The following is a 14896-nucleotide window of genomic DNA, read 5'->3' as shown; positions in this document are numbered from 1 at the left end:
CCGGGCGTCGCGGGGGCGCGCCGGGCCGCGGCCGGGAGGAGAGGGAGCCCGGGACCGGGGCGCCACCCGGCCGCCGCGGCCCGCGGGAAAGTAACTTCACACCGGGCGCCCGACTCGCCCCGGGAGGCGCAGAGCCCGGCCCCCGCGCCGCGCCGCCGGCTCGGGGCAGACAAAAGAGCGAGACGCGCACCGGCGGGCGGCGGGCCGGCCGGGCTCCCGCGCGCCCCGCGCACCTGGCCGCGCGCGCCCACCCGCAGCCCCGACCCCGGCCCGGGCGGCGAGGGAGGGCACGGGGAGGCGCACAGCTCGCTTACCTGGTAAGTAATACAGAGGCGGCTTCAATCCAAACATGATTCAGATTAGAATTCCATAGTGGCCAGAGAGGGACGAAGGAGGAAATGAAAAATATTAAAACCCAGCAATGAAACAAAAAGCACCGTCCAAGCCACGGCGCTCAAAAATGTCCAAAACAATAAAATAAAGGCAAGAAAAGCGATCCCGAGAGTGGCTGGAAAAAAAAAAAATCAGCCCCCCCTAAGATGATCAAAAGGCGCTCTCTCAGGCCAGCCCCGGGCAGTTTCGGCCACCTTGGCCCTGGCAGATCCACAATGAGGTGATTGACGACCAAGGACGGGCCGAGCCTCCACGGCTGCCCGGTGTCTTCGCCGCGTGTGTATTTTCTGCCTTTTGGACTTGAGATGCAAATAAAAAAAGGAGGGGGGAGCTGGTGGAGGGAAGCGGGAGGGAGAGCAAAGAGGAGCGAGAGAAAAATAAAGGGGGGAGGTGAGGGTGATGAAATTGGGGGGTTAAGATCTTCAGGGATTACTCATTTGAAAGAAAAAGAGGAGAGAGGGAAGAGAGAGGGAAAAAAAAAAAAAGCAGCCCCCAAGACGTGCGAGTAGCAATCTCTCCTCCATTCAGCCATTTGAATGTCAAGGGCGAGGGTCAAGAGACCTGTTTCCAACAGGGTTTCTCGTTCAGAACCAGAAGGGAAAAGGAAGGGGGGCGGCGGGAGGGGGTATCTCTTGTTGCCAAGGAGAAATCGGCTTTGTTTTCGTTTCCCCTTAGCTACTGGGTGAGGAGGGGGGTGGGGGAGAGGAGGAGGGGGCGCGCGGGAGAGGGGAGAGGAGAAAATTAATACCCAAACAGCCAAGAAGTACCGAGGGGGCGATTTCGCCTCGTAAATAAAAGAGGCAGCGATGGCAAACAAGTCTCGGGCAGGGGAGGCAGGCCGAGGGCCGCTCCCCTCCCCCTCGCCAGCGCCGCCACCCCCCTTGGGTTATCTCCTGGCCCGGCGTCCCACCACTGACTCAGACGGAGGGGGTGGGGAAGGAGGAGAAAGAACTCGCGGGGGCTCGAGCCCGGGCCGGAGGAGCCGGAGGAGAGCGGGGAGGCGAGAGCGCACGGCGGTGGAGAGCCCCTCGATCAATTTTCATGCAAGAATCATTATCGGTAAATTGGAAAGCTGGCTGCCTGACAGCAGATTTGTCTCCCCTAATGAAAGCGAGAGGGTAGGGGCGCAGCGGCGGGCGGCTGCAGGCGGGGGCGGCTCCTTCCGTCTCTACGCGGCATCTTCCAGGAGCTCCAGGCTTCGCAGGGTGATAATAATAGTTTCACTTGCGATCTCCCCTCCGCGCGGCCAAGAAGCCGGGCCGCAGGTCCAAGCGGACAGGATCGGGGCACCGAGAGCCCGGGGCGTGCTGCGCCGGCGGCAGGGTGCTCCCCTCTGCCCCAAAGCGAGGCCGTTTGCAAACAGTGGGCGGCTGCGGGCGCCGCTGGTCCCCCCACCCTCCGGCTGCCCAACTCCGCGCTCTGGCTGCCCGCCCGCCCGCCCTCCCCACCCACGTCTGACAGCTGCGGGAGCCGGGAGTTCACCCTCCGCCCGCACCCGGAGGAGGATCCCCAATCCGCCCCGGGGGCTGCGGGCAGCCTTTTGTGAAGCCCACGGCGAGCTGCGGAAACGCACTCGCCGCTGCCCTGGTGAGCTCCCAGGGCGGGCAGTTGGTTTCCCTCCTTTCACCCCCCCACCCCAACAAAAATCCCTGTTGCAAGTGTAATCAAATGCTTGATACCATCTCCCACACTCTCGCTGCACTGGTGCATTATCAGATCCGGGAAGGCATGCTTCCAGGCAAATAGACCTAATAAATGCTATTACCGGGATTCTGCAAGCCCCGGCTGCACCATAGTAACGAGAGCCCCGGCTAATTTGGTTTAAGAAAACGATCAACTGCACAGAGCGTGTGTGTGAGTGTGCAGCCTGTATCTCTCCTCCCCACGCCGCCTCTCTTTCACACCAGCTCAAGAAGGCCCCATGTGATAATTCCCCAAATCGAAGGGGAAAAAACCCTGCCGCCAAACCACATCCTGTGCGCTCATTGTCCAGCCCAGCGATTTTAAAGAGACAGGATCCATTTACCCACGCCCCTCCTTCCTCCAAACGCACACGGCAAAGCTGCCTCTCAGATGTGACAATTTATTTTCAAGCCCTTTTACCTCCTGAAGGGCCCCTCGGTGGCACAACCAGCCGGAATCACGCCTTGGTGACACTATGAGGTCACCTTTTGACCCCAGATACAATCATAGTTTGAGGAACAGGCTTGAGCCCGCAGGTACGCGTAGCCGGACACCACGGTCACGCTAGGCTTGGGTTCCTGCCAACGCTCTCCAACCCCTGTGTAAATCAGGGGTCCCCAGCGGCAGCCCCCCGTCCCTGATAAACGCGGTGGCTTCAGATGACAGCTGAACTCCAGGAATACGATACCCCAGAGGAAAGCTCTGGAGGGCAAATTGGAGGAGATGGGAGGACCCTGGGTGCCTTCTGAGCCCTCAGTGCCACTCACCAACCCCCCGCCAGGAAAATCTTAGATGGGCTGGGCGGAGCGCTCCAAGCGCGGGGCGGGTGGCGCTCCTCCCCGCGCCGCCAACTGCTGGGGCGCAGTGCGCAGGCGGTGCCTTCCCCCAGGGCCCGGCTTCGGGGTGCGAGCAGTACTGGCCCCCGCTGCGCGCCGCCTGGCGCCCCCTCCGCGGGCGGCCGTGCTCGCGGCCCAGGGAGGGCGCCAGGCTGCGGACCCGGAGGAAACTGGCCGCCCGCGCCGCCGCCGGCATCTAGCCGCTCCGCCCCGCGCTGACCCCAGAGGTCGCGCCAGGCCCTCGGCGGCAGCGGCCCTTTGTTTCCGGGGCTGCGGGCGGCGCGCTCCCCGCGCCTCCCGTGGCCCTCGCCGCGACCTTGCGAGGGGGGCACCCGCCAGCCCGAATGAGGCCTGGGCCTAGAGCCGCTCCCGCCCCTCCGGGCCCTCTTCGGGCTCCCACCCGTTTGTCACCCACTTATCACCCGCGTGCTGCACAATCTGCGCCCCTCTGGGAGTGGGGGGTTCCAAGACGGCAGCAGACGGCCGGGAGGCTGCCCCCACACCTCACCCTTACCAGCTTGGGAAATCTCCATACTACTTGGGGGGGGGGGGGTTGGAATAAACTATTTTTAAAAGACCCTAAACTATCAGTTTCTGTTGTCATTCTTTTATTGGTTTTTAATTCTCCGGGATTACAGGAACAACAGTAGTAATTAATACCAAACCTTCCTCTACTGTATATGTTAATGGCAGGAGCCATAAAAATTAATTTGCAAACATGTCATTACACAATAGCTGCACAGGCAATAAACCTGTAATTATGGGCCAATCATAGGCAGGGTGCAGAGGGAGGGACGCTCCCCCAATCTGCCAGCGCCCCCCTTCCCCTGCTAAAGTGGGGAAGAGATCCAGAGAGAAGCTTCCAAGTGGGAGCCACCTGTGGAGAAGGCACCCAGCCCCTGGGGGTGGGGAAGGCACTCTCTTCTGGACTTCCCACTGGCCTGGCCTCTGTGCAGGACAGCCACCGGGGCCCTGAAGACTGAAACCAGGAGGCCAGGCCAGACAAGCCTGGGCGAGGTCCAGGGTGCCTGGCTCCTGGGTGCCAAGGACCAGGAAGCAGCCCAGAGAAGAGGCCCAGGAGCTGGGGCCTCCTGCAGCCTATGGGGCTCCCTGTCAAAGGCACACACTCCCCCAGTAAGGAGCTGAGTGCCTGCATGATCTTAAAATGCTCAGGCCAAACCCTAATTGCTTGGAGCCCCACCCTCGGGAAGAGGCAGCCCAAGATTCTAGTGATGGCTAAGCTCTTTTTGCCCTGAGTTGCCATCTCAGAGTAGGCTAGTGACATTTCCTGGTGATGAGGACCTTGGTAGGGGAGGAAAATGTGAGATTATGAGAGGCACTACGGGAGGGGGTGGCACCCCAGGTCCCGACCTGATGCCAAACAGCTGAAAAATAGGAGGCACCCCGGCAGGCCTGGCGGCAGCTTCCCGGCCGCACACGGATGAATGGCTCGGTTGTTTGCCTAATGTGGCTGAACGCGGAGCTGGATGGAGTTCCCCTTCCCACTGGCCCTTGTGGCTTGGCTGGGGTTTTTGGAACCCATCACTATAGCCATTCATTCCCAGGGGGAGCCAGCCCTTCTCTGGGGGTGCGATGGCCTGGCTGGGGATGGAAGCCGCAGCCGGGCTGGGCCTCACCTGGACCAGCTAGCTGCCTGGTGTCCAGGGAGGCAGCATCCTCCAGATTTCACGGGTGTGGCCGTGCCCTGTCCGTCCGTCCGTCCGTCCGTCCAGGTCTCCTCTGGGGAGGGGTCAGGCATTTATGGAGTAGAGACAGCAAGGCCCGCTGGGCCTCCCAGAACCCAGCCTCCGATTGAGTGGCCCTTCTTGAAGGCTGGGGACACTGCAGGGCAAACTCTCCCCCCACCTCCCTGGGAGACCCCTGCCCGCATGGCAGGAAGTCAAGGAAGAGTGGACCCCACCTCCCAGGGCCGCATTTGGGGGGCCAAGCAAGGGCCTCATTTCTCAGTGGGGACAGAGCTGGAGGCTGGGCTGCCTGCTAGCAGGGCCCCTCCCCACCCCCACCACTGCACCTTCAAAATGGAGGGGCCCAGACTCCCTCTAGCGGGGCTGCCCTTGCCTCAGCACAGAGCAGCACAGACAGCTCAGAGTCAGCAGAACACAGTAAAAATAGCCTCCCAGCGCATGCCAGGGAGGCCGCGGCTGCCAGCTGCACCCAGCCTGCTCAGGCGGCCCCAGGCCCGGCGGCCACCTCATCTTCTGGAGAAGGTGCAAGGGAGCTGCTCCCCACAGATTCCAGGAAAGGGGGACAGCATGGCTGGCTGGGCAGGCCCTCCAGGGGCTGGCGGCCTGCCTCCTTTAGGAGGGGAAGGGCAGCGGCTCTTCTGGTGCTGTTGGTGCGGCCTGCTGTTCTGAGCTCTTCCTATGATAACACACTGGATCCTCACCACAGTCCTGTTCAAGGTCACCCTGAGGAGTTCCAGTTTCCAGATGAGGCACAGAGAGGTCGGGCGCCCTGCCAGAGGACACACAGCCAATAGGTGGCAGAGTCTGAGCCCCAGCTGGCTCTAAAGCCTGTGTTCCCGACCATGAGGGTTGGAGTCAGACAGACTAGACCCCGTCTCCAGTTGGGACCCCCCAACTCGGGCAATGACATCAATGTTTTCAGCCTCAGTTTCTCCAACTGGAAATGGGGTGATTCACTCCTGCCTTCCAGAAGATGGGTGGAGCAACGGCAGCCCTGGGGCTGAGGTGACCAGCAGGCTCTGTGCCTTCCTGTGGGTGTGGCCTCTGCTGGGACTTGCCCACCCCCAGGACACACACACACCACTTGACTGTCACCAAGTGTTGTCCCCAGGACAGGAAGCCCAGAGGAGTGAGGTCGGCCCAGGGGCATGCTGGGGACCCACATGCCCGGTTCCTCCCTGGGCAGGCTCTGGTCCTTAGGTCATGGGCGTGCTGTGTCCAAAACAAGCCAGGTCCAAGGTCACCTCACTGTGACATTCCACAGGCCCAGGTGCTGCTGCCACCTGTGAGCAACCTCACCCTCAGGGGCTCCAGCGTCTGTCTGGTCTAGGGTCTGCTGGTGCCTGGGGTCTGGGCTGCTCCCTGCCCCATCTAAGTGGGTGGAGTGGGTGGGCACAGTCCCCGGCCCCGCGCCTGTGAGCGGAGCTGTTCCCAAGGAGGGTCTGTGTGGCCAGGCAAGTTCAGACCCTCAGGCTGCCCTGCCCGGGCCCTGGGGTAGCCCCAAACCCAGGGACCAGTGTCCTTATCTAAAAAGGAGAAGAGGAAAGAGGACAGGGGTAAAGGCCTTGGGAGGCCAGAGGCAGGGACACAGCCACGGGCCATAAGCTGAGGAGCCCCTGAGCCACCAGGCGCTGGGGCGGGAAGGGCCTCCCTGGGCCCCCAGAGCCTCCCTGGGCCCCCCCCCCGTGACACAGGGCTCAGGACTTCCGTCCTCCTGGGCCCTCAGAGTGAATTCTGCTGCCCAGCTTGTAGCAGCGCGTCACAGCGGCTACAGGACACTCACGCGTGCTGTCACCTCTGTACCTGTGGAATGCCGGGCCCTGCACCCTGGGCGCCACCTAGGCCAGCTGTGCTTCAGCGCTGCTTGGCCTGAGTAAGGCTGCAGCGTCCAGAGGCCCTGGGCAGGGTGGCCGGGGCAGGGTGGCCCCAGAGGGGGAGGAGGACCTCGTGGGCAACGTGCCCACCCTCCAGCCTCACCCTCTGCTGACACCCACGGGCAGGCTGGGGTGACGTCAGTGTGGCCACTGCCCAGGGGCCGCAGCCACCTTCCTGAGGCTCAGCCTCTGAGGGGCGACTCTGAGGCCTGCCCTGTCCCGTGGCCCCCAAGGCCTGGGGGTCAGTGGCAACACGAGTCCTTGGGGACTGGCCTTTCTCCAAACACGTTGCCCTCAGCCCAGCCTCCCATGCAGCTGCCCGGGGCCAGAGGGCCGAGTTGTGGGCAAGAGAACTTAACGCGGTACTGACCGGCCATGTGCAGGCCTGGCCCAGGCCCCGGCATGGTCCCCCACGTGCCGTCTGGTCTGTGCAGCGGGGTCTGTCCAGGATGACCCCCAGCCCTGCGTGGAGAGAGAGCACCTCCAGCACCCAGCCCACCTGACCTGACCCGCGGTGGGCACCTGCTGCAGTGACGCACAGTCACCTGGGACTCGGGGACATGGGCCGCGCGGCTCCTCCTGACTGCACTGGTGCTGGCCCCACGGTGGGGATGCCCTGTGCTGGGGCTCGTCCCCAGGACCCCCGTGGGCTCAGACATGTCCCCATGGAGGGCGGAGGACAGGGAGACCTGTGGGGAAGAGGGGGCAGGACCTGGCTGGACTGCCCAGCCTGGTTGGCCGTGGCCTGTCCTCTCTGAAGATGGCCAGGACGCCCTTGCCATGTCGGCCTCTGGGCCAGGTGACCCTGTGCCCTGCAGGACCCTGGGCACCACACGTGGCCCCACCCACCCGTGCTCAAAGGACACCCTCACTGTGGCCACCACTGGAGCCTGGGCTGGGGTGGTGACAAAGGCAGAGCCACCCACAGACCAGGAACCGAGTGGCTGGGTCCCTACTTCCCTGCTTTCAGCCTCCACAGCAAACTCGGGCGGAACCAAGGTGCTGGGACACCGGCTGCAATCACAGCCCTGACCCCATGTCCCAGAGCCAGTCTCTGGGGTGCTCTAGAAGTGGACTACCCCAGGACCATGTCCACCTCAGCCATCAACTGGAGGCAGGACAGTACTGGGGCTGAGGCACAGGAGAGGACGCCGGTCCACTGCAGTCTGCCCCCATCCCAGGGCAGCGGGGCTCTGGCCTGCTCTGGCCTTCTGTCTCCTCCTCTGTAGGACACTTGGGCCGAGTGATCCCGCAGGCTCCCAGCCCGTGAGCCCATGATTAATAAAACTCAGACGCACCATCTGCTCGCTCTGACATTTAGGAAACCGAAGGATTTCCACGAGAAAGCTGCCCCAGCACTCGGCCCCTCCTTCCCTGCGGAGCCAGTGCGCGTCACACCCTCCCCGTGCCCGCAGCACCGGCACCCAGAGCCCCCTGCTCCCGCCCCATGTCGGAATCCGGGCCACGAGGACAGGGGCTGCCCCGCAAAGCCGGAGCCCCGGGCCCGCTCCACGCCCACCCGAGCTGTGCCAGGCGCAGTCCTGAAAGCCGCCGTCCCAGGCTTCCTGACACCTGGTGCCCACCTGGTGTTGCCCCCTCTCGGCTCCTCCCAGGGCCCCCTGTGCAGCAGGGACAGGACCCCGTCAGGAGGGTCAGACCAGGGGCGCAGAGCGGGCTGACCCAGCTGTGTGGGGCCTGTGCTCCAGCTCGCCCACACGGTCCCCAGGAGCCTGGCCTCCCACTGGCCCTTCACCGTCCAGGTGCCCTCGGGTTCAGCACAACAAACAAAGAAAGGGGCTCTCAGGCCAGCCCCCCCCCCCCAGCTCCGGGAAGAGCCTCTGCGCTGTGCATGTGGCCTGCACACCTGGGGGACAGGACCTGCCAGGTCAGGCGAGGCCACCCCATCCCTGCCCCAAGCCCAGTCTGCACTCTGCCTGAGGGCTAGTGGGACAGGGAGACCAGAGGCCCTGTGTCAGCCGGTGACCACGGGGCCCACTCTGCAGCCTCCTCCAGGCTCTGGTTCTGCTCTGCAGGGTCCAGCAGGGGGGACTGGCCTCTAGCAGAGCCCAGCCCACGCCCAGCACTCCAGGGCGGCTTTGCTTGCTGGGCGGCCCTGTCCGGTGGGTGCTCCTGCTCCGGCCCTTCAGCCCCACCCCTGCCCAGCCGTCTCGGGCTCCCCTCTGCTGCTGCCCTGGCCACTCTGGATGCAGTGCCTGCTGCCCCCCACCCCTCTCCTCCAGGCTCTGTCCCCTGCCCCTATCCCGACACAGCGCCCTGCTTGGAGAGGGGCTTTGCTCATAACAGCCCCCGGCATCAACCCAAAAGCTAGAAAAGCACAGACCCAGAGCTGCGCCGACTGAGGGAGCAGGCCGGAGGGACAGGGACAGGGCGCCCAGAGCTCACCCAGCAGGGGACGCGGCTGCCTGCAGATCCTGAGAAACTTGAGCTTCTGCTTTTATGGCCTGGGAGGTCCAGGGGACAGGGGCACAGCCTGGGCATGAGGTGGGCCCTAGGAGACCCTCCCACAGGGAGCCCACTCCAAAGAAGAGCCTGCCCAGCTCTGAGTGGGGGTGTGGCCATCAGCCCGGGGCTGTGCAGGGTGCCTTCAAAGCAGACTTGTTGCCGGGCGCCTGCCAGGGGCAAACCCAAGTCCTGAAGAAGAGCCTGGGCCCTGGCCTTGACTCACACCTGCGAAAAGTCCCTCCACCCTGACCGGCACCGGGTCAGAAAGAGCCGGGACACAAGTCACCAGGGGTCTCGCTCCCTGATCCGGAACCAGCCGCAACAACAGCAGACAGAAGCAGGTCCAGGAGCCTCCAGGGGGCCCTCGGGAGGCAGGTCAGGCGCTCTGCCCGAGGCCAGCAGAGGGAGGTCACCGTTAGGGCGGAGGAGATCCCAGGAGGAGCAGCACCGCCCACCGCCCACCAGGACAGACGCCCACAGGGCAGGGGCTCTGCCTCCTTCCAGGCCTGACCCCAGAGCCCTGCCCTGCCCGCAGGACCTCAGCAGGACCTGCAGGCAAGCTCAGGAAAGCAGTGGCTGGGCGAGAGGAGGCCAGTGCCCCCGTGTCCCTCCTCCGTGACCCTCCTCTGTGTAAAGGCCAGCGCTAATGAAAAGCCAGCGGCCTCCTGGGCGGAGCGCAGCCCAGTGGTGTGATGGCCGCGCAGAGCTCGTCTTCCAGGCCAGACAAGCCCCCCCCGCCGCTGTGATTGCAGCTCTGGGTCCTTGTGAGGCCCGTGGCCCGGCTCCCAGAGCCTCTGCCAGGGATTCTTTCTGCGGGGGCAATGTTGGTGGCTGCAATTAGCTGAGCGGGCATCTTTGTCCCCGCTAAAGCACTCGATTGCAGGTGTGATTAGGCTCCCTCACCCCTGAAATCCGCAGAGAGCGCCCGCCTTGACTAACTGCACCCACAATTAAGTGCTTACGGGCTTGTGGCTGCGGCGGCAAAGCACGCACGCGGCTAATAGCTGGACGCGGAGCAGGTTTTCAGAAGCAGCCACTGTGCTGCAGACCCCCGCTCTCCGCGTGTGTTGTTCAAACGCTCTGTCCAGCTGGGAAGGACGGGAAAGACAAACACGCCAATTAGCCGGGTCCACACACAAATAAACGGCACAGCTCCTTAATTAAGCCACTTGCAGGAGTGGGAAGGACCCCAAGAAGACGGGAAGGACAGAGTTGCCCCTGCAGGGCCAAAGCTGGGCAAGCCCCAGGCCTGGAGGAGCACCCACGGTGGACACCATGCTGGCCGGAACGGAATGGCGGAGCTGGGGGCTGCTGGCCCCTCCAAGGACCACGGAGAGCAGGGGTAAAGTCTCAGAAGCACCCCAGGGCAGGAGGGAGGCAGGGAGGAGGGGCTAGGAGGACGGCAGGTGGCCTAACACCTGTGTGGGAGGCTCACAGGAAGGGACCTCCTGCCTGGTGCTTTCCCAGAGCAGCTCCCCCACTGACCTGCTTCTGCCTCGGCCTCCCCCTCGGCCTCCCCAGGGCCTCAGAGGGTGGCAAAGTCCAAAACCAAGCCCCCTGGCTGCCTCCAAGGCTCGCTCAAGACACCTCCCGCTGAGCCCAGGCCCAGGGCCAGCTCCCTGGCAGCTTCTGAAAGGAAGGAAGGACCCACAGTGGAGATCAGGAGGGCCCGGGCTGGGAGGGGACAGCTGCTGGGGACGCGGGTGGCTTGGTTGCCAACACGTGTGGGAAGACCCAGTGGGCAGCAGGCCTAGGTGGACAAGGGCAGAGACGTCCCTCCCTCGCCCCCGCCAGCCACCAGGAGCTCTCACGGTCCTGGCCAGGATGAAGGGCAAGGCAAAGGCAGAAAAGTAAAAGCCCGTGGCTATGGCTGGTCAGCCGTGGGTCTGAATGGCCAGCCTCTGTCCTCTGGTCCCCTCTGTTCCAGGTATCCTGGGGGCAGGCTGGTCTGCTGGTGCGAATCTGCCCAGGGAGGACGGACTCTGGGGTTGCTGTGAGGCGTGGCTCTGGGGGCTCCCTGCTGCCCCAGGGCCTTGGCACTGGGCTGGCTTCAGCTCCCTCCCAGCTGTCCACAGGCTACCTGAGCGTCACACCTCGAGAGTCCCATGGCCCTGCACACCACTCTCACCCGAGACCCTCACTGTGGGTTGGCAGCCCTTTGTCCCTGAGCTTAATGGATGTTTTCTGTCACCTGTTGTCCCCTCACTATGCCGCGAGGGCCTTGCTGCAGTGACGGAATAAGGGAGGAGCCGTGAGACCTGGGCTGGGGCTGAAGCCGTCCAGGGCACGGCTCGTGGGGGCCGGCATGTCACCTGGCTGGGCATGGGGCCCGTCCAGCTGCTCTGGGGCTTTGGAAGCTTCCAGGGAGTGGACAGGTCCTCCACCCAGAGTGTCCGCTCCCGGGCAGCTGGCCTGGGCCGCCGAGCCCTGGGCCTCCTTTAGCTTTGCCTCCGAGTCTTCAGAACTTGGCTTGGTGCCAGGACTCCTGGGGCTCCGCCGCTGGCTCCTCTGTCCACCCTCTTGCCACCACCTGCCCACAAGTGCCCGTGAGGAGCCGGAGGCTCCTCTCACCTGGCCACTCCTGCTCTTCAGTGTCTAGGGGACAGAGGAGGTGACCACGCAGGAGTGGGCACTGCGTGCTGGCCGCCCGCCATACGGCCACGGCAGGGCATCTGAATCTCACGAGCTGTTGCGCTTCCTCGTTGGCTTGGCTGGGCCTGACCGCCCACTCTGGCTCTTCCTGACGGGCTGCAGGCCAGGGGCACTCTGACCACGCCAGGCCCCTCCTCAGGGAGCACCTGGCCCCACCACAGGGCAACTGCCCCTTGCTGCCCAGAGGCCAATCTTGTGCCTCCAGGATGTCCCTTGGGATCAGTGGTCTGCCTGGTCAGTGCCCAGTCCCTCCACGGTGCGGCCGCCACCCCAGTCACCCCGACATGTCCTTGGAGAGGCCAAGGCCCCTCCTTGCCCTTCAACACAGCCCTGCAGGGTGGCATGTAGGATGGCCGGCCCAGAGTGGGCAGGATGGCCTGGGCCAGCCCACCTGCCCCGGGGCCTGAGACCTCTCCTCCCTCAGCTCCCTCATGGCCCCAGGGGGAGGGAGGAGCCCCCACCTGGGAGTGCGGAACATTCCAGGCCTTGGTGAGGCTCGTGCCTGGGGGATGGGAGGCCCCCACGGAGGTCCATGCCCAGGGCAGAGGCTGCAAGGCCTCCCCCAGGTCGCTCCTCCTGGAGGTCAGCACCACGGTGGCCGTCCTGCCCCATGCTCAGGAAGGGCCCTGCTTCCACCCGTGCCCACTGCAAGGGCCAGGCCAGGGTGGACGGCGTTCCCAGAAGAGTGGGCCAGCCCAGGCCTTGGCCTCCCTGGCGGAGGCAGCCAGGGAGCCTGTGGCAGCCCAGAGCTTCTTGGCCTCCAGCCAGACCCCAGGAGCCTCCCTGATGACCGCTGAAGCCGGCTAACCCTTTGGCGGGGCGGCTGTCCTCCCCCGGTGTCCGCAGGCCACGGCTCAGCCTGACGAGTCTTCCATCTGTGAATCCCAAAGCCGGGCCTGAGGCCTGGAGAAAAGTGGGTGCCCAATAAGTGCTTGTCTGGAATACAGCAGGAGCTCCACGCACACCCCTTGGGAGACCACAAGGGCCAGCTGTGAGGTGGTGCAGGGGGAAGTGACCCCGGGCACGCTGGGCGGGGGTCTCACCGGGTGCCCTGGGCACTGGCAAGGACCTGCTGAGGTCCTACCCACTTCTCCTTTCCCTGCTGTCACCCAGCTACCCGCAGCCTTCCTCTTATCAGCAAACGGTCACACCCTGGGTGACAGTGGCTTTGCTTTCTTATCCTCTTCTCTGGGGAGCCTGATAAGGTGCCCAACCTTTACCCTCTGCCGCTCCCCTCCCTCCCCGACTAGAAAACCTCCCAGAGGCTGGGGGCGGGGGCTTCCGGACCATCCCACTGACCCCCGTGGCCCAGGCGGAGAGGGAAGGAAGTGCCGAGCCTGGGTTCCCCATCTGGAAGGCCCTCTGCCCCCTGGAGACCCTGCGGTGGTCGGGGGCGGGGGTGTTGGAGCAGCCTGGCAGCTGGTGGTCTGCCCCACCAGGGGGCCGTCTGTGATGGTCATCCTGGCACCAGGAGGCGGTTGCTCGCGGGGCAAGTGCGGCTGGGGTGGTTGTGGCTGGTGCAGGGCTTGCCAGGGGCCAGCCGGAGAGGGCCCGGGCAGGGGCTGTGGGGGCTGCGGGCTGGGAGTCCCAGCAGGTGCCCTGCACGTCGGACACGTGGGGACCTACACTATGCCACACGTGCACCTGCTCCCCGAGGCCCGGACCTAGCCGCTCAGAGCACAGACCCCAGGAGAGAGCCAGCATGTGTAGCACCCAGCCTAGGAACAGGCCAAGGCCCCAGTGGACACCACTCAGCCATGCCCAGGACAGGCCACCGCACTCACACCAAGGGGACCGCGGGCCCAGGTGGGAAGGGCGCAGATGGAGGAGCAAAGGCACCTGTGAGCGTGTCTGCACGCCCAGGCCGTGTGGTCCAGGTGCTCCCAGGAGCCACGGGCCACCAAGAAAGAGCGGTGCATGTCCCACAGCCCAAGACAGCGAGGTGCGCGGGCACAGGGTGCCGGAGGACGCTGCCCAGGAGGCAGGCGCACGCAGCGGCTCCGTGGCCCCTGGAGTCCTGGCACTCACACCCAGAGGGCAGGGCAGCCGCAGGCTGGCCGGGCCGCACCAGGGGCCTGAGTTGCTCGGCCTCAACCACAGCGATGGACGACCCTGAGCGGTGGCTGCTCACCGTGGGCTACGTCGGGACCACTAGAGAAGCAAAGGATGGAAGCCAGCCCCAGCGAGGGACAGCACAGAGTGGTCCCCAGACCTGGCCGTGGCCGGGATGGGGAGCCTTCTGAGCCATGTCCTGGGCAGGCCCAGGTAGGCAGAGGGCAACCTCGAGGGGGCCTCACTCCGGCTCCTGCCGTCCGAGCCAGCTCTGCGGCAGTCAGCGGGCTCCATTTTAATTTTGTGTTTTGCAGAACTGGGGACTGAACCCAGGGCGTCTGCCACGGAGCCGTAGCCCTGGCCCTTTCTCTCCTGAGACCGAGTGGCTGAGGTGGCCTGGAACTTGGGACCCTCCTGCCTCAGCCTTCCAAGTCGCTAGGATCACGGGTGTGGCCACCATACCTGTAAGTAAGGATGCGCGGGACACTCGCTCTCTGAGCCACCGTAGGGGCCAGATACCACCCAGCTCCCCACGACAGCACACGCCAGAGGAAATCATCCAAGTTTAGAGAAATGGTTCTAGGATGTCACTCCAGGGCCTGCTGGGCCTGGACCTGCCAGTCTGGGCACAGAGACAGTCTGTGGAGTGCCCTGCAGCCGGGAGCCCTGTGCTGAGGACTGGCCGGGGGCGCCTGCGCACTCCTGGGGAGAGCCCAAGCCCCCGCAGTCCCAGTGTCACCATACCGCCCAGGCCACGGCAGGACTCAGGACAGAGCTGTTTCGTGACAGGTTCCTGGCCCTTCTAAGAACAGGTGGCCCCAAAAGACATTTGTGGGCAGGGTCCAAGGCCAGAGCAGCGGCGTGTCCTGCCCTCAGCCCAACACGGGACCGGACAGACGCAGCCTCCGCCCTGAGCCAGCCGCAGGGACTCCAAGGAGGGAACGGCGGGCACACTTGCAGACACAGGTGGGGTCAGCATGGGGGCGGGGGGACTGAGGGCCTGGACGGAGTGCGCCCAGCTCAGATCCCACCACCGCTGTTCAGCTGTGGCCTGGGGGTGGCTCTCGCGTCTTGCTGGCTACCGAGTCTGCGAGGAACACGAGGCACAGGCAGCTCCTGAGAGCCTCGTGTCCGGCTCACACCCTGGGGCAAGGCCCGCGCTGGCCACTGGTTACTGACTCCCAGGACACCCCCGTCCGGCCTCTGCCCACCCCGCCTCAGACCACCCGGGTGCACG

General features: G+C 64.7%; 1 protein-coding gene across 8 annotated transcripts in view; it reads right to left on the bottom strand.

The window, feature by feature from the left end:
• Gse1 (Gse1 coiled-coil protein) overlaps positions 1-14896 on the bottom strand; it is a 204452-nt gene that overhangs the window by 86146 nt on the left and 103410 nt on the right. Inside the window, exon 1 of one of the 8 annotated variants that reach the window (XM_076839254.2) lies at positions 315-1708. The exons of 6 other annotated variants lie outside the window; for them this stretch is intronic. In XM_076839254.2, the coding sequence (XP_076695369.1) occupies positions 315-351 (37 nt within the window). In that variant the 5' untranslated portion in view covers positions 352-1708. Of the gene's footprint in view, positions 1-314; positions 1709-14896 lie in introns of those variants that run through there. One more of the 8 variants, XM_076839259.2, reaches the window with a different exon arrangement.

This window comes from Callospermophilus lateralis, chromosome 18 (genome assembly GCF_048772815.1).
Source record: "Callospermophilus lateralis isolate mCalLat2 chromosome 18, mCalLat2.hap1, whole genome shotgun sequence".
NCBI classification, from domain to species: Eukaryota; Metazoa; Chordata; class Mammalia; order Rodentia; family Sciuridae; genus Callospermophilus; species Callospermophilus lateralis.
This window is presented reverse-complemented; position numbering and strand designations above follow the sequence as displayed.